At 39.2% G+C, this 17,943-nt stretch overlaps 1 protein-coding gene across 2 annotated transcripts in view; it reads left to right on the top strand.

Annotated features, from left to right (window-relative positions):
- Creb1 (cAMP responsive element binding protein 1) overlaps positions 1-13,757 on the top strand; it is a 62,779-nt gene extending 49,022 nt beyond the window's left edge. For both annotated transcript variants that reach the window (XM_059278857.1, XM_059278858.1), the window contains one exon: positions 7,841-13,757. In XM_059278857.1, coding sequence (XP_059134840.1) covers positions 7,841-7,985 — 145 coding nt within the window. In that variant the 3' untranslated portion in view covers positions 7,986-13,757. The remainder of the gene's footprint in view (positions 1-7,840) is intronic.
- Positions 13,758-17,943: the final 4,186 nt, after the last annotated feature.

The following is a 17,943-nucleotide window of genomic DNA, read 5'->3' as shown; positions in this document are numbered from 1 at the left end:
TTTTAGATGGGATGTTATTGTGTAGCACAGGTTGACCTGGTGTACAGTACATGACTCAGATGTACACTCTCCCTGCTTTAGCCTCATAGGTACTAGGTTTTGTAAACACGTATCACCATACCCAGTTAAAACTTGTACAAGTTTGCAGGCAGAAGAGAAAAGGTGGTAGTGTGGAAGGACTGAGGATGCTGAAGAAAGAATCGAACAGAATACTGACCTGACCTGACCCATTCCCACTGTCCTCCTTTGCAGACCAGCCCCTTCCTCTGGGCCCTGAAGCACTCCACTTGCCTTCCTTATTGTCTAGTGCGATGTTGGATTTTCTAAGTCTCATTTCTGGAGAAAATTTCTTCAATGTTAGTGTAATGTTCACATCTGTCATAGACACATCACCACTTGAAATATCTAGAAATAATAACATAACAGGCATGTTTTATGTGTTTTACATATTGGTTTATGTATTCCTTGTAAAACTTTTGAGGTAGATAACATTGTCATCTCTTTTTATACTCAGTAATAAGGCTGAGTATTTTACATCTTCCTTGCATAATTCGTAATGGGCATGTATATCTGCTTTCATTATAAATGATTGGCTGTAAAATTGCTCAGTTTTCCGTCTTTTACAGAACTAGAGTCTGTACTTCTAATTGCTAGGATCATTGAACAATAGATGTAGCTTTTGAGTTTGTGAATTTGTGTTGAAGCTTACTAAAGAATAAATTTTTATTCTCTTAATCTGTTAAGATTTTTCTAACCTTTATTTTAATCACTGTAAAAAAATGAAACAAGCCGGGCGGTGGTGGCGCACGCCTTTAATCCCAGCGCTCGGGAGGCAGAGGCAGGTGGATCTCTGTGAGTTTGAGGCCAGCCTGGTCTACAGAGCGAGATCCAGGAAAGGCGCAAAGCTACACAGAGAAACCCTGTCTTGAAAAAACAAAAAAGCAGAATTTAATATCTTGACTATTTTAAAATTTACAGTTCAGTAATGCTATGTATTTGCATCATGGTTTAATAGATTTCCAGAACATTTTTATTTTGCAAAACACTCAGCTTGATGGCTCATGTCTGTATTCTCAGCTACCCAGGTGTCTGAGGTAGAAGGTTTGCTCTGAGTTTGAGACCAACCCAGGCTGCATAGTGAGGCTATCCTGAGCTGTAGCGTGAGATCCCATCTCAAAGCAAGAACCCTAAAATCCCCTCGGTATCCCTATCCCTTGACAGCCCTATTCAGGCCTATGAATTTCTATTTCAGCTACCTCTTAGAAGTAGAATTCTATAGTTTTGTCTTTTATGACTAACCTATTTCAAATAGCAGTATCCACATTATAGCATTTGTCAAGATTTTCTTCATTTTAAAGGCCAAGTAACATTTCATTTATGTATGTACCACATTTTCTTCATCCGTCAAGGGACACTTGGATTGCTTTTGTGTATCTTGAATTTGTGAAGAGTGTTATAGAAACAGATATGTAAAGATCTCAGATTCTTGTTAGCCAAAGCAGTGTAGGTATGGGTTCCATCTTGTGGAGTGAGCCCAAAGTCAGTTCAGATATTGGTTGGTCACTCCCACAGACTTTGTGCCACCATGGTGCTGTGGGATGTATGGCAAATGTGTTGCTAATTAATCAATAAAACACTGATTGGCCGTTGGCTAGGCAGGAAGTATAGGCGGGGCAAGGAGGAGAATAAAGCTGGGAAGTAGAAGGCTGAGTCAGAGAGACACTGCCAGCCGCCACCATGATGACAAACAGCATGTGAAGATCCTGGTAAGCCACGAGCCATGTGGCAAGGGATAGATTTATGGAAATGAATTAATTTAAACTGTAAGAACAGTTAGCAAGAAGCCTGCCACGGCCATACAGTTTGTAAGCAATATAAGTCTCTGTGTTTACTTGGTCGGGTTTGAGCGGCTGTGGGACTGGCAGGTGAAAGAGATTTGTCCTGACTGTGGGCCAGGCAGGAAAACTCCAGCTACACCATGGTCCTAGCATGTCTTGCATTCAGAATACCATTGTAGTTCGAAAGTGTGACTGTGTTGATGTTAATGTTTCTCCTTTGGTAGCTTCCAGGGTACCTTCCTGTACAAAAAAATAAAAAACAAACAGAAAATGCTGGAACATACACGTGAAGACTCCATGGAGGCACCAGCTCACTTCAGTTTGGTCAATGAGTAGCTGTTGGTTTCAGCATTGGATCAATACCATCAGTTTATAGAGAGCAGGGCAACACACTGAGTTGTTTGGGGGTCCCATGAGAGTACTTTAGCCAACAACTCAGTTAGATGTAACCCAATTCCAGTACTGGAAGCTTCATTTAGTGACAAGAGATATCCAGTTGGGGCTCTGTCTACTTTATTATTTGGTGATTTTTATGTAGATCGCCTTCATATATGTATTTTGGGACCCTTCTACAGTATCAGATTTCTGTACTATTCAAATGGCCTTTGATTTTAGCTGTCTTTCCCCATAGTCTCTCCCTTGTCCTCTCCTGTCCCTCTTCCCACTTGATCTTCCTATCCCAGCCACACACACCTCCATCTATCAAAAATTATATTCTAGTTTGCTTTTCAAATGAGATCTATCTGTCCACTGCCCAGTCCCTAACCCTGACCTCTGTGGTTTTACAGATTGTAGCCTGGCTGTCATTGACTTAACAGCTAATATCTACATGTAAGCAAATACATACTATATTTGTATTTCTGGTTCACAAACATCTAGGTTTTTCCAGTTTCTGGCTATTATGAATAGAGTGCAGTGAACATGGTTGAGCAAGGGTCTCTGTGGTAGGATGAAGTGTCCTTTGGGTATATGCCTAGGAATGATAGAGCTGGATCTTGTGGTAGATCTATTCCCATCCTCCTGAGGAACCACCACACAGAGTTCCAAGTGACTGTACAAGTTTGCACTCCCGCCAGCAATGGTTGAGTACTTCCCTTACTCCACATCCTCACCAGCATGAGCTGTCATTTGTTTTGTTGATGTTAGCCATACTGACAGGGGTAAGATGAAATCTCAAAGTAGTTTTGATTTGCATTTCTCTGATGACTAAGGATGCTGAATGTCTCTATAAGTCTTTCTCAGCCATTTGAGTTTGAGTTTCTGCTTTTGAAAATTCTCTATTTAGATCTGTATCTGCACCCCCTTCCCTTTTTTGTTTCTCAAGAGAGTTTCCCAGTGTATCCCTGTCTGCCCCAGAATTCACTGTAAAAACCAGGCTAGCCTTCAGAGATCCACCTGCTTCTGCCTCCCAAGTGCTGGGATTAAGGCATGCACTGCCACCACCCGGCTCCATTTTTTAATTGTGTTATTGGTTTTCTTGACATCTTTTTTCTTTTTTTCTTTCTTTCTTTTTTTTTTTTTTTTTTTTGGTTCTTCTATATATTTTGGATATTATCCCATTATTGGACGTATAGTTGGTAAAAATCTTTTCCCATTCTGTAGACTGCCACTTCTGTAGACTGCCACTTCGTCTGTCCTTTGCCATGCACAAGCTTTTCAGTTTCATGAGGGCTCCTTTATTAATTGTTGATCTTAATGCCTATACTAATGATGTACTGTTCAGAAAGTTCTATGCCAATGATTTCAAGGCTATTTCCCACTTTCTTTTCTATCAGATTCAGTGGATCTGGTTTTATATTGAAATCTTCGATCCATTTGGAGTTGAATTTTGTGCAGGGTGATAAGCACAGATTTATTTGGACTCTTCTCCATGTAGCCATTCAGCTTGACCAGCACCATTTGTTAAAGATACTGACCTTATTCCAGTGTATTTTTCTGGCTTTCTTATAAAAAAATCAGGTGTCCATAGATGTGTGGATTTATGTCCGGGTTTTTAATTAAATTTCATTGACCAATGTGTCTGCTCTTGTACCACTACCATGCTGTTCTTATTACCATAGCTTTGTATACAAGATGAGGCCAGGGACAGTGATACCGCCCACAGTTCTTTTTTTTTTTTTTTTATTCAGGATTGTTTTAGCTATCCTGTTTTGTTTGGGGTGTGTGTGTGTGTGTGTGTGTGTGTGTGTGTGTGTGTGTGTGTGAAGATCTGTGTAGAATTGTGTTGGAATTTTGATGGAGATTGCAGTGAATCTGTAGATTGCTTTTGGTAGGATGGCCATTTTTACTATGTTCATCCTACTGACCCATGAGCATGGGAGATCTTCCCATCTTTATCACTCAAGTCTTTCACTTGCTTGGGTAGTTACCCAAGATACTTTATGTTATTTGAGGCTGTTATGAAAGGTGTTGTTTTCCTGATTTCTTTCTCAGTCCATTTGTCATTTGTATAGGAGGGATACTGATTTTTATGAGTTAATTTTGTATCCAACAACTTTGCTAAAAGTGTTTCTCGGCTGTAGGAGTTTCCTGGTGGAACTGTTTGAGTCATTTATGTATACTATCATATCATCTGTGAGTAAAGATACTTTGACTTTTTCCTTTTCTATTTGTATGCCCTTGATCTTCAGCTGTCTTACTGCTCTAGCTAAGACTTCAGGTACTATATTGAATAGATGTAGAAAGAGTGGACAACTTTGTCTTGTTCCTGATTTTAATGGAATTGCTTTGAGTTTCTCTCCATTTAAATTGATTTTGGCTATGGGCTTGCTATAAACTGCATTTATTATATAGATGTATGTCCCTTTTATCCCTATTCTAAGACTTTGATCATGAAGGGGCATTGGATTTTGTCAAAGGCCTTTTCTGTATCTAATGAGATGACCATGTGGTTTTTATCTTTCCGTTTGTTTATATGATGGATTATATTTACTGATTTACATATGTTGAACCATTCCAGCATCAATGGGATGAAGCCTACTTGATCGTTGTGGATGATCTTTTTGATTTGTTCTTGGATTCAGTTTGCAAGTATTTTATTGAGAATTTTTGCATCTATGTTCATTATGGGAAATAGGTCTGTAATTCTCTCTCTTTGTTGGGTATGTGGTTTGGGTATCAGAGTAAAACAAATTGGGCAGTGTTCCTTTTTCTGTTTCATAGAAAAATTTGAGGAATGTTGGCATTAACTCCTCTTTGAAAGTCTGATAGAATTCTATGCTAAAACCATCATCTGGTCCTTGGCTTTTTATTTTGGTTGGGAGGCAGTTAATGACTGCTTCTATTTCACTAAGGTTTATAGGTCTGTTGAAATTGCTTATCTGATCTTGATTTAACCTTAGTAAGTAGTATCTATCAAGCCATTTCTTTTAGGTTTTTCCAATTTGGTAGAATAACCTTTTTTCAAGTCGGTCCTAAACCAAAAATAAAATAAAAACCTTAAGCTGGGCAATGGTGATGAATACCTTTAAACCCAGCACTCTGGAGGCAGAGGCAGATAGATCTCTGAGTTCAAGGTCAGCCTGGTCTACAGCACAAGTTCCGGGACAGCCAGGGCTACCCAGAAAAACCCTGTTTTGAAAAAAAAAAAACAAAAAATAAAGTATGTCCTTATGAGTCTCCAGGTTTCCTCAGGGTCTGTTGTTATGTACCACTTTTCATTTTTAATTTTGTTAATTTGGATATTCTCTCTCTTCCCTTTAATTAATTTGGATAAGGGTTTGTCAATTTTACTGATATTTCTCAAAGAACCAAATCTTTGTTTCACTATTTTATTGGTCTCAGCCCCGAGTTTGATTATTTCTTGCCCTTTCTTCTTTTATTCTAGAGCTTTCATGTGTGCTGTCAAGTTACTTGTAGATGTCTGCAAATTTCTTTCTTCCTTTCTTTTTTTTAATATAGGCACTTAGTGCTATGAACTTGTCTCTTTGAACCACCGTCTTTATGTCCCTATGTTTGGATATGTCGTTTATTCATTTTCATTCAAGTCTAGAAAGTCTTTCACTTCGTTCTTAATTTCTCTCCATCTATTTTTCATTCAGCAGTGAGTTGCTCAGTTTTCATGGGTTTGTAAGCTTTCTGTTATTTCTATTGCTGTTGATTCCTAGCTTTAATCTATGGTGGTCAGATAGAATGCAGGGTGTTATTTCAGTTTTCTTGTATCTGTTGAGAATTGTTTTGTGTCCAAATATGTGATCAGTTTAGGAGAACATTACATGTTCTCTACTGAGAAGAAGATTCTTTTGTGTTTGTGTGAAATGTTCTGTAGATCTCTGTTAAATCCATTTGGTTTATGATGTCCATTAGCGCCAACAGTTTTCTTGTAGTTTTTCTCTGGATGACCTGTCTATTGGCGAAGTGGATTATTGCAGTCTCCCACTATCCAGATACGAGAGTCAGTATGTGATTTAAGCTGTTGTAGTAGTGTTTGTTTTATGAACTTGGGTGCCCTTGTGTTTGGTATATAGATGTTGAGAATTGCAATGCGCTCTTGGTGGAATTTTCCTTTGAGTATATAATGTCCTTCCCTATCTCTTCTGATTAAATTTGGTTTGAAGTCTATTTTGTCAGGTACTAAAATGGCTACACCAGCTTCCTTCTAGGGTTCCTTTTTCCGTCCATTACCCTGAGTTGATGTCAAGGTGTGTTTCTTGAGTGCAGCAGGAAGGATCCTCTTTTCTCATCCATTCTATTAGTCTATGTCTTGTTCAAGTTCCTGAAGTTTTCATTTTCTAGCTTTCTCTCAGTGTGGATTTTCTTTGTTAAGTCTATTTCCACTCTGAGTTTTGAACTGTTGAATCTTTCCTTCCACTGTGCTGTCAGAGATGTCTTTAAGGACCTCTGTTCTATTGATAAAGGCTATTTCTAAGTCTCTTTCTTGTGCTTCAGCTCTGTTGCAGTGCTCAGGGTGCTAGGGTTGCTGGCTCTACTGGAGACATTGTCCTGGCTGTTGCTGTTTCTATGCCGCCATCTAGGGGTCTGCTTGGAGAAGAATGTCATTTTAGGTGCTGGTATCTGGTCTTGCTTTGTTGGGAGGGTTTTATTCTTTGGTTTCTGTTGCTCTCTGGTTCTTAGGAGAGTGTGGTTGCTCTATGTTGCCTAGTAGTAAATTCTTCTGGGATTCTGATAGGTGTGGCCACTGGGGATTCAGGGTAAAAAGTGTATGTGTAGGTATTGGGGTCTGATACTTAGGAATAGGGATGGTCTAGGCTTCAGCAGGTGATCTGCTGCAGAACCATGGATGAGACTGGGGGATTAGATTTGGAGGAGAGGAGAGATGGGTAAAGATCTGCAGTTAGCCTGCCTCTATCCCTGGTCAGAATGGCCTGTGGATTTCCAGGGAGTGCCTGCTGGAGTTGGGATCTGGGATATAGTAATGAGTGGGGGAGGGAGGCTGGAAGGGGGAGAGCTATGTGATCAGTGGAGACGGGAGCAAAGGTGCGGGGAGATCTGCAGTTAGCACACTTGCTTCCCACCAACCTTCATTTTTGAGACAGTCTTAAATCTGGAGCTCAGTGATTGAGCTAGGCTTTATGGCCAGTTCCCTCCACGGATCCTTCTGTCTTCTGTCCCTCCTCATTGTTGGCTTTTACCAGGGTGCTAGGGATAGGAATCCAGTCCTCGTGCTAGTACGTCTGGCACTCTGCCTACTGAGCTGTTTTCTCTGCTCCCTAAAACATTTTTTAAGTAGTTGAAAGAATATGTTTTTAACGTTTTGTGTGTGTGTGTGTGTGTGTGTGTGTGTGTGTGTGTGTATCTGTGAGTGTGCAAGCACATGTGGTTCTCAACTTCTTCCATGTGGGATCCAGGGGTTAAATTCAGGGTGGAAATAAGGGCCATTACAATACGTGACATCTCACCAGGCAACATCATTTATTGAGTGTTTATTGTATGTACAACACTGACCACTTGTTCATTTCAGCTGTTTCTCTGGAAAAAATTATATTCTAAAACTAGTGGAATGGAATTCATGAACACAGAATTTTTTGTGTTTTCATTTTTAGGGAAGCAGCAAGAGAATGTCGTAGAAAGAAGAAAGAATATGTGAAATGTTTAGAGAACAGAGTGGCAGTGCTTGAAAACCAAAACAAGACATTGATTGAGGAGCTAAAAGCACTTAAGGACCTTTACTGCCACAAATCAGATTAATTTGGGATTTAAATTTTCACCTGTTACGGTGGAAAATGGACTGGATTGGCCACAAACAGAAAGACAAAATAAACATTTATTTTCTAAACATTTCTTTTTTTCTATGCGCAAAACTGCCTGAAAGCAACTACAGAATCTCGTTCATTTCTGCTTTTGCATTAAACTGTGAATGTTCCAGCACCTGCTTCCACTTCTCCCTCAAGATATGTGCAGCACCAGGAATCATGAAGAGACTTCTGCTCTCCATCGCCCACCCTCCTCAAGAAGTAATAATGTGTTTATTTGTAAATTGTTGGGGAAAATGAGGAAAATGAAATCTTGGCTTTTTTTTTTTTGGTTTTGTTTTAGGTTTGGTTATGTTTGTTTGTTTGTTTTGTTTTGTTTTGTTTCGTTTCGTTTCTTTTTAATGATTTCAAGGTTTGTGCTGAGCTCCATGATTGCCTTAGGGACAGAATTACCCAACCTCTTGAGCTGAAGTAATGTGTGGGGCACATGAGGAAAGTAGGTAAGGTGCAGTGAAGAAGTGTTGATTGCCAAATCAATGTTTTTACAGTTTCATTGTGAATTATGTAGAACTGTTGAAAGACATACCCTCTAAAAACAGATTTTAGTTCAGTGTTGAGGCGTAAACTGTCCACGGATGTGGATACTTTTCTTCAGTACTAACTAAAAGTCATCCTTGGTTCTGAGCAGACTTCTGTATTAGGCACAGCTGTTCTATAGGGCAGTTGTTACTTCTGAACTCAGTTCTGTGTGTTCAGCAGTTGGAACACATTAAAAGAGGTAACCAAGTGAAAACAAGATGGTATTTGAATTGCGAGTTCAGTTAAAATCCAAGTGCAAAGCTTATTTGGGTTAGTACTAAATCTTAATGAACAGACACTGGCTAGGAAGCCAGCTCCTTGAGTTATATATAACAAGGTTTTAATAAATAAAAGCTTTTGTCCTTGCTTTCAGAATCCTTATATTGTCACTCATTTACCTAAAAAGCTATTTGTAATTCACTGTTGCATTTATGTTGTGCCACCAATAGGAAAACTTTCAAGATGTCCAAGCAGGGTGATTGCTTTAGAGAAGGACGAAATCTATAACCTTTTCTATATTCGAAGAGTTGATCAGAAAATCTCTTGGGATTTTTTTAAATGAAAGAATTGCGAAGTTGTGATTCTAAAGTGTAGTATTAAATGCACACAAAAAAAGTAGTTTTCTTCAGGCATTGGAGTGTCTGCTGTGCTACAGCATTTGGCAAAACACTCTTTTTCTCCCATAAAAGGTGGTACTGCTTTAACTATCCAGTAGCTTTTCTGTTGTTTCTAAAGAAGCTCCCTACTTAAATCCTGACTCAATAGTCTGCATTTATGTGTGATGTTCTGATAAAAGCTTAGTAATAACTCATTTTATTCAGTAAGTCTGATAAAATCTAAAAGTTACTCTTTAAAAGACAAATATGAGGTTGGTGGAGGTTGCCATGTTAGATAACTTCATGTTTGAGAAAGAATTTGAACTCAGAAGGTTGTTTTATATTTGCTCATGGGATATTAAGAATGTTGGTTTTAATGGCAGTATATACATATGAGCACTAGATATTTGGCCTATTTTTTAAAATAAGACTTTAGGTTACTATCTGTAAATGTTTTATCTTGTTTGTAACAAACCATTGTCTTTTTTCAAGGATGAACAGTTTGTGAAGGAGCATCATTCTAAGACTTGAGTGATGTAATCCTTATGTTTGGACAGTTCACCAGATTCTCAAGAAGGCTTTCAAACAACTATAAAGTTTGATGTTTGTCCTGCTGAGCTTACTGGAAAGAGATAGCATAAAAACTGTCTGTGTACCAGCATGTAGATATATCATTTGCTAAACCTGGTTAAACAGAAATGAAACAAAGTCACAAATCCGTTGACGAGCTGGAATTACTTCACATTAAGTCAAAATGTCAGATTGAGCATTTTAAAATGTCACAAGTGAAAAAATTGCCAGTGTGTAGAAGTTGTAATCTCTAGGTGTCTACAAAAGTTGAGGTTTCTACATAATTAAGGAAATTGATGGTCTTCTTAGTCCTTTACAAGCCAAGGCAGTCTCAGGCACACTTACTAACTAGCTGGATGGATTTGAATTCCCAGAGGCCTGGGCCATTGTGCCTGGAGCATGGCTGCACTGGTTTGAAGCTGGTTATTTAATAAGGTGAGAAATAAATGGTGTTGCTAAATCTGACTTGAAATTTTCAGTTTATACCGAAAGAAATCAAGCATCTTTAATGCAAGCTGTTTTTTTAATATAAGAATTAGAGAAAAAAAAACTTTGTTTTTGAGCTACTTGGAGAATCTTTATTAAGAAAATGACATAATTTTTTAAAAACTCTTATATCCAAGATTGTATGTGGCCACATTACCAGTGATGTTTTTCTCGATACTGGCCAAAAGGGAATGAAAATGTTGTCATAGGAATCTGTACATATGCTACTGATTTGCCTAGAAACTAGCAAGTTTGGTATTGCTCACTTTGCATATATAGGGCCAGGGGGCACTTTTATCTATAGGACAGATTAACTCTAATAAAAATGAAATGGGAAGGGGTTTATTTTTGATATATTACTCTTCTGAGTTTTCAAGCTTTGATAGTGTTTAACTGAAAAGTGATTTAGAAAGGGCTAGATCCAATATGTTCATATTAAAAAAAAATTGATATGAGACACAATTTAAGTTCTTTATCAAAAGCAAATACCATATTAGCAATTGTCATATTGTCATAGGTGCTGTGCTTGTTTAGATGTTATAGAATGGGTGGGGAAGTGGCATTTTGTAATATATGTGTACATATATACATACATACAGTATATCATCTAAACGCTCTGAGAGAGCTCTTATGTCAGGAATGCTGAGTATTATAGCATATTGAGGTCAGATGAAATTCCACACTTCTGTGCATTCTCCCGCATCTCTTCTGGTGGTTTCAGTGACTGTATTACTCCAGCACTCATAACTGGTTTTTATCCTTTCTTTTTCTTCCAGTTTTTCATTAGTTTTCTTTGGCTTGACTTCTGGTATGTTACCAGTCACTTGAAAACTCCTAACCCCCAAAGCTTTTTTGTTTTTGTTTCTTCCTGCTTTGTTTCTGGCAGCTATAGAATTGGCAAGAACGTTTTGAAAATAGCTTTTAAGAGATTTTTTTTCTTTTGAGAATCATATTGGGCAGACTTCTGGTGTTTTATTTGAACAGGGATTTTCGTCAGGAAATGTGTTTTGAAGGCAGGTCAGCAAGCATGTGTCTAAAGCACAAAGCCAGTCAAGACAGGCTGTCCCGTCACAAGTCATCTGGCTGGAGTTTGTCTGTCTCTCAGGACTCCTCCCTGCTGTTTGCCACCATTTAGGGTGACATGGGATCTTACAAAGATTGGGGCCTAGAAACAAATGGAGTTCTCTACCTTGGGTGCTTTTAATTACTTGGAGTGACTTCAACCCAAAGTCTTCTTTCCTGTTAAGAAGCTTTCATTCTCTGCCGACTCCAGTCAGCTAGTAGCACGCACGAGTTTGTTTCTCTGCCAATAGCTGCTTCGTTTCGGTCCCTTCCAGAGGCTTTCTTTGTTCTGCCTCTGTAACACTGAAAACTATTGGCATATCATTCCCCGGGGCCCAATACAAAGGTTGTATATTTACTTGGGGTTGTATTTACATTAGTTCTTTGTAAATGTTCGGTGTAACTTGCACTTTTTTTTAATGACCCAGTTTGGGTATCAGCAACTTGGGAAATTCCCTCATGGGTTAGTTCTCCACTGATGTTTTGTCTTCCTCCTCTCTTCAAATCATGACTCCTTAATGGAAGCGCTTCAGTGATTACAATGTCATAGCTGGTCTAAAGCATGTTATAAAAGCTAAATATCTGGGAATTAGAGTTGACCAGTTGATTAAAAAGTGAGCTGAGACTTTTTCATCATGAGTAAATATTGAAGGAAAAATAAATACCTGTAACTTTAAATTTCATCCTCACCCCAATATTAATTCTATGTAGACTATGCCAAAAATTTTTCCAGGATAGTACAGACTTTGTTAAACAGATAACTTATTGTCATCACGGGAAACCATGTAATAATCATTGTTACTAAAGTATTTCCATTTTAAATTCGGCTTTGTTAACTTCAGAGAAATGCTGCCTAAACTTGACTGGTTTCAGATGAGGGGAGAAGTAAAGTATGCTTTGTTAGGCCTGTACAGGTGAATTACTACAGAATAAACTTGTTCACAGAGTTGTACAAAGCACAACTAGAGTTTCTGGTGGGTGGCTTATGTGTCTTGATTACTTTCAATGTTAATAATGTTGACTTTTAAGTTAACAGTCACTGTTATGTACTAGGAACTGGTTTCCTTGACTTTCTAGAATCAATGGCCGAGAGAGGCATATAGTCCTTGAGGGGTTGAACATATCATGAAGTTGAGTCAGTGTGGAAGAATTTCAAACAAATTAACAGGGTGCTGAAGTTCCGGCTGACTCGTCTGCTCATGGTATGTTTGCTGATGAGTGAATGTATGTGTCCTCAGGGGCAGAAAAACGTTAACAAGGACCAGAAACATTTGAATGGAGGAGTTATATTTCAGGTGTTTTAGCTTGAAATTTATTTTTTAAAAAAAGAAAAATTAAAAAAATAAGTAAGAGAGCCAAGTTTGGGAAGCAAGTTGGTGGTTATAAGAACAGGCGGAGCAAATGCTGGCCGGTCCTCATCCTGGTACTTGTGGGGTCAGGTCCCAGGTGGGTAAGTGTAAATTATTACCAGCAAGTAAGAGGAAGGTGAGTAATATATAGGAAGTATGTGAGGAGGGTCGAACAGCAGGAAACTCCTGCTTCCCAGGCATGATTCACTACTTGCCCATAGAAGTACAGCATTTCTAAGCTTCTGTCTGAGGGGCATCTCAGAGATGAGAGTAAATCTGAGATTTTTGAAAAAAAAACAGTAGGGAAGAAATGTCTCTGCAGATCATGATCTGTGTTGGCCACATGAAATGATTTATTATATTTGGGAGGTTTTATTTTCTTATGTTTTTTAAAATTGAATTGGTAAATGCTTTATAGACGTATTTTTACCCAGGTGCCACTTCAATGTGTATGTAATAAAATTATTTATATTAAAAGTGGGAAATTTGTCAACATTTCTGTGCGTGTAGATTTATTAGGATGGCAGAGTGTGTTAGTTAGCAGTTTTCTGTGTGAAGCTGTCTTCAGCTGATCTGTGCACATTGGTTACAATGCTCCCAGCAGAAGGGATCGTTTCCAACCCAGACATGTCACTTGAAACTTCTGAAAAGATAACTAACCAGGGAAGTCCTAGGATGCTGTTGGCTTTTGGTTTTTCCTTGAGTACTGGAGTAGAGAATACCTTCCCTAGAACTGTCAGCACAAAACAGGGTATCAGCTTTAACTCTGATGTTTCTATTGGAGTTGAGTACTAATAACTATGAGGAGGGAAATACATTTCTAATAAAATTCCCTACAATCGAGAAACATCCCTGTTTAAATTTTTTTACCTAAATCTTTTTGTGCTTTATGTGTAAAGAATAAAGGTACTAAAATACCGTGCATTTTATTAACACTATGTACATACTGGCTGCTTTGTGTTCAGAATGGTAGCAGTTGCTTTGTATATTAAAGTGATCCTTGTGAATTTGTGAAATATTGTCATACAGTGCTTTTCTTACTGTGATCTTTGTGGTATCAACTGTCATAATCCCCTTTTTACACAGACATTTATGTGCAGACACATAAACATGCTTTTAAAATGCTGTAATGTCTCTTTTTTGGGCGGGGATCCTTTTTTTTTTTTCCAGCTAATACATTTTTACCCATTTTCTTGGATTTGAGTATATTAATTTGGTCAAATGAGCAAAGTTTGTATTGACTATATCACAAGCTTGTAATGCTTAGCAACAGAAAATTATAATTCATACAACACGTCTAGAGTCAATTTTGCTGAACTTATTTTTAGCACTTTTTTTTTTTTTAGTGATGCTGAGCAATGACCTAAAGATTTGTAAGTGCTGCTGTTGAGTAACTAATGGAGGCATGTACAGCAGCTTACAGTTAGTGTATTAAAGACCGATAACATAACCTCTCAGATGGCCTTTATTCTGAATCAGTAATTGTGCAAATTGCAACAGAAGGTGGGTACAGTTGCATGCTCTTGTAACCCCAGACTTCTTGACCACAGGAGGCAGAACCAAGGGCTTGGTTGGGCTATCTCCAGTAAGGTCCTGTGGGGAAGGTGGGAAGGGTATGAACGAGTGGTTCTGGGTGGGTGTGGTTACCATTATCAAAGAACCAAGAATAAAAGATATCGGTAATATTCTGAGGTAAGTTCTGAAACTTGTAAAAAGTTAACAGTTTAGTCCTAAGCTGTGTAATGTTTCCTGGTCATCGAATGCAGTCTTGAAGCTTGAGTCACTTGGATTTATGTTTCTCCCTTCTACAGAACAACCACACTTCATTGACTTGCAGACTTCCAGAGTGAAAGAATGGGACCTGGTATGGTGGTGCACACCTTTAATCCCAGCACTTGGAAGGCAGGGGCAGGCCTGATCTACATAGTGAGTTCCAGGGCAGTCAGAACTACATAGTGAGACCCTTTCTTAAAACACCAGGAAAAAAAATTGAAAGGATGCTGTCAATTTTATGAGGACAAGAGGTGTAAGCAGAGTCGTGCCAAGCATTTCAATCCTGGGGTCACACTACTTGTAAGCTGTGGACCTCTGGGATAATTAGAATACCTGTCTTCATGTTGGCTGTCCCCTGACATTCATTTGAGGGCACACCTCTAGAAACTGGAGTGACAGTCCTTTTTCTCAAATTCTAAAACATTCCTCGAATATAATTGTAATAACTGTATAGTTGGCACCCCTTTCCTCTGCAATGAATTCTAGACTTCGTGTGGTGCTACACTCACTGCAAAGCACAAGTCCCAAACACAGAACCTCTAATTTCTCCAAACCTGCCCCTTCAGGCATTTTTCATGTCATAAATGCTGCCATTTTCCATTAGATCCGTGCCACCTTGCCCATTAGATACGTCATCAGATGGGGACTAACATCAAGTAGAGGGCAGGCTCGTTTCCAGGAGTGAACATTATTTTTGCTTTTTAATTGATACGAGTAGCAAAATTATGTTTGAAAGTGAACCACCTGGCAGTAGCAGTCATTCACACATTTGTGCAACCACCATTTCTGTACAGTTCACAAACATTTCCAGCACCTGGATAAACTCCTACTCACACTAAATGCTTAGCTTCCCTTTTTTCTTCCTGCAGAGCTCTGGCAACCCACAATCTGCTTCCTGGGATTTTCCAATTCTGACTAATTTCAAGTATCATTCACATAACACGCATGACTTTGTGTCTAGCTTTTTCCATTAAAGATGTTTCTGACACTGGAATTCAACCCCATACCCTGTTCAGACTAGTCAAGTGCTCTGTCACATCCTGTACCTTCAAGTATGTGGGGACTAAACCCTGGAGTCTTGCATGCTAGGCAAGTAATCTACCACTGAACTGCATCCCTTAACTTCTTTCATATCTGACTCCACCATCCTTGTTGGTTTGGGAAGAAAAACTGAAATAGCAGAGCTACTACTTCCACACAAGGTTATGGCATGGGTAGACTTTTCTAGTCTTAGTTTTGCCTTCTACCCTCATAATTAGCATCCCATGTTGACAGTATTCCTTTGCTTAGACTGTCTCGGAATTTTTAAACGTAAGACTTTCCTGATTATACCAAGAAACGTTTATAGTTTTACAGCATTAAGAACCTTTGGGCTAACAAGGCTTCTGATGTTGAAGCACAACTCAGGACTGCCTAGATTGCTCAGCTTGTGCGAGTGTGAGAACACGCCTCTAGTTTGCTAGTGCAGCTTCTCACTACAGTGACTGCCCATGTTCTTTAAAGAACTTGGGAGCTGTTTTCCCTGGGCAGCAGAAAGGTTACAACACAAACGCTTGCCTTCTACCAAGTCACAAGTTACCAATACTGAGTACATTGGTGGGTCTTAAAGTACCCTAAAGTTTTGTTCTGCTAAAGAACTGGTAGACGATGCTTCCAATAAAGTTATCTGGGGTTATAGAAAAGTGTGTAGGAGACTGAGACAGGAGGATCGGTTTAAGATCGTCCTGGACTATATAGTGAGACCAGGTCTCAAGCGGCAAAGAAAATTAGAGCAGTTAAATGGCACTGGTTATTGGTAAATGTTATATACATTCATGCAGTTTCATTATTGAGAGCATGTTTTGTTATTTTAATAGCCTGAGAGTCTATTTCTTGGAGATATACCTTGGGGAAGGAGAGAGAAAAACAAATGAAGTGATCCATTTAGGTAAATCATAATTTTTTTTTTTTTTTTTGTAATCAGGGTTATCGAGCTAGCTGTCTTTATGACTACTTAAAATTTAGTGGTATGCTGTATTCCCAGTATAAATCGTATCTGTTAGGAGAATGTTGCAGGCAAGCTGGGAGTGATGGCATACATCTGTAAAAAATCCTATTGCTGGAGAGGTGGAGGTAGTTGTTTCTGGTCAGCCTGGACAGCACGGCTAAGCTGTCTAAAATGTAGTAACAGTTATGCTTCTATCCCCCAAAGAATCTAGCATTCAGAGCTGGAGAGGTGGCTCAGTGGTAAGGAGCACTTGCTGCTCTTTCAGAGGACCAAGTTCAATCCCCAGCACCCAGGCAGCTCACAATACCCTGTAATTCTAGCTCCAGGGGATCTAACAGCTCCAGCTTCTGTACATACTAACATGCATATACCAGCACACAGGCACACATAATTAAAACCAATTTTTAAAATCTAGTATTCCATTAATTTACTTGGACAACTATTACAATTCTGATTTCTATGTAAAAGAATCAATTTTCTGACAATTGTACCCCTCTACAGGTATTTTCTTCAGCCCAAGGTTGTGCCCCTTACAACCAATGGCCAAACCACACATGTAAAGGCCAGTTGTGTGTGTGTGTGTGTGTGTGTGTGTGTGTGTGTGTGTGTGTGTGTGTGTGTTCCCTGAGGGAATCTGACTTGGAAAAAGTTTCCAAACCCCAAACCAATAAAAGAACTTGATTTTCACTTATAATAACCAACCTTTCTCTCCCTCTCTCCCTCTCCCTCCCTACCTCCCTCTCTCTCTCTCTCTCTCTCTCTCTCTCACACACACACACACACACACACACACATATGCACTCTATTTGTAGTACACATGGAGTGGGGTGGCACTACGTTCAACCTTTCCTGATACTTGGTTAGTATTTATGAGAACACAAGAAGTCTAGTAACATCTTAGCAGCCCTGGTAGAGCAGCAGGTGTCTCAGTTCCCCAGCTCACCCCACCTCACTTCATTACCTTTTCCCAAAGTCTGTGACCTTACAGGGACTGAACCCCAGGTCACATGTCCAATTAGTATCTCAACAGCATTGGGTTGTCTTTGCAGTGTTGGTGACACTGTCAGGCTTTCATTTGTTTCAGAGAGCTTCGATGTCATGGTACAGTAGTATTTCAGTCAGTAAGCTATGTACACCCCCATTTCATGTCATTTATCAGAACTGTTGAGACAGGACATCACCAAATGCTGATAGCTTTTAGATCACCTTTCTTAAAGTAAAACTTTAACTTGACTACATCTAAAATTAACTAAAATCTAAGGGGCTGGGTATACCTGTGAAGGATTTTTCTTAATTAAACTGTTTGGTGTGGGAAGACTCCCTCTAAATACAGATGTTTTGAGGTGGGAAGATCCACCTAATCTGGGCCATAGCTTCTGGTGGCAGCCTATAAAGGACATGGAAGAAGGAAGCCCTCGCTCTTTGCCTGCTTGCTCTCACTCACTGGCAAGTCCATTCCTTCACCTGCATTAGAGCCGCCTCCTCTGGGATTCTGGCATCTACTGCAGACCAGCTGAGCCAGCCAGCCTTGTGGACTGAACAACTAGTGGA

Source organism: Peromyscus eremicus, chromosome 13 (assembly GCF_949786415.1).
Source record: "Peromyscus eremicus chromosome 13, PerEre_H2_v1, whole genome shotgun sequence".
Taxonomy (NCBI): Eukaryota; Metazoa; Chordata; class Mammalia; order Rodentia; family Cricetidae; genus Peromyscus; species Peromyscus eremicus.
The sequence above is the reverse complement of the archived record's forward strand: the minus strand, read 5'-3'. Positions and strand labels throughout refer to the sequence as shown.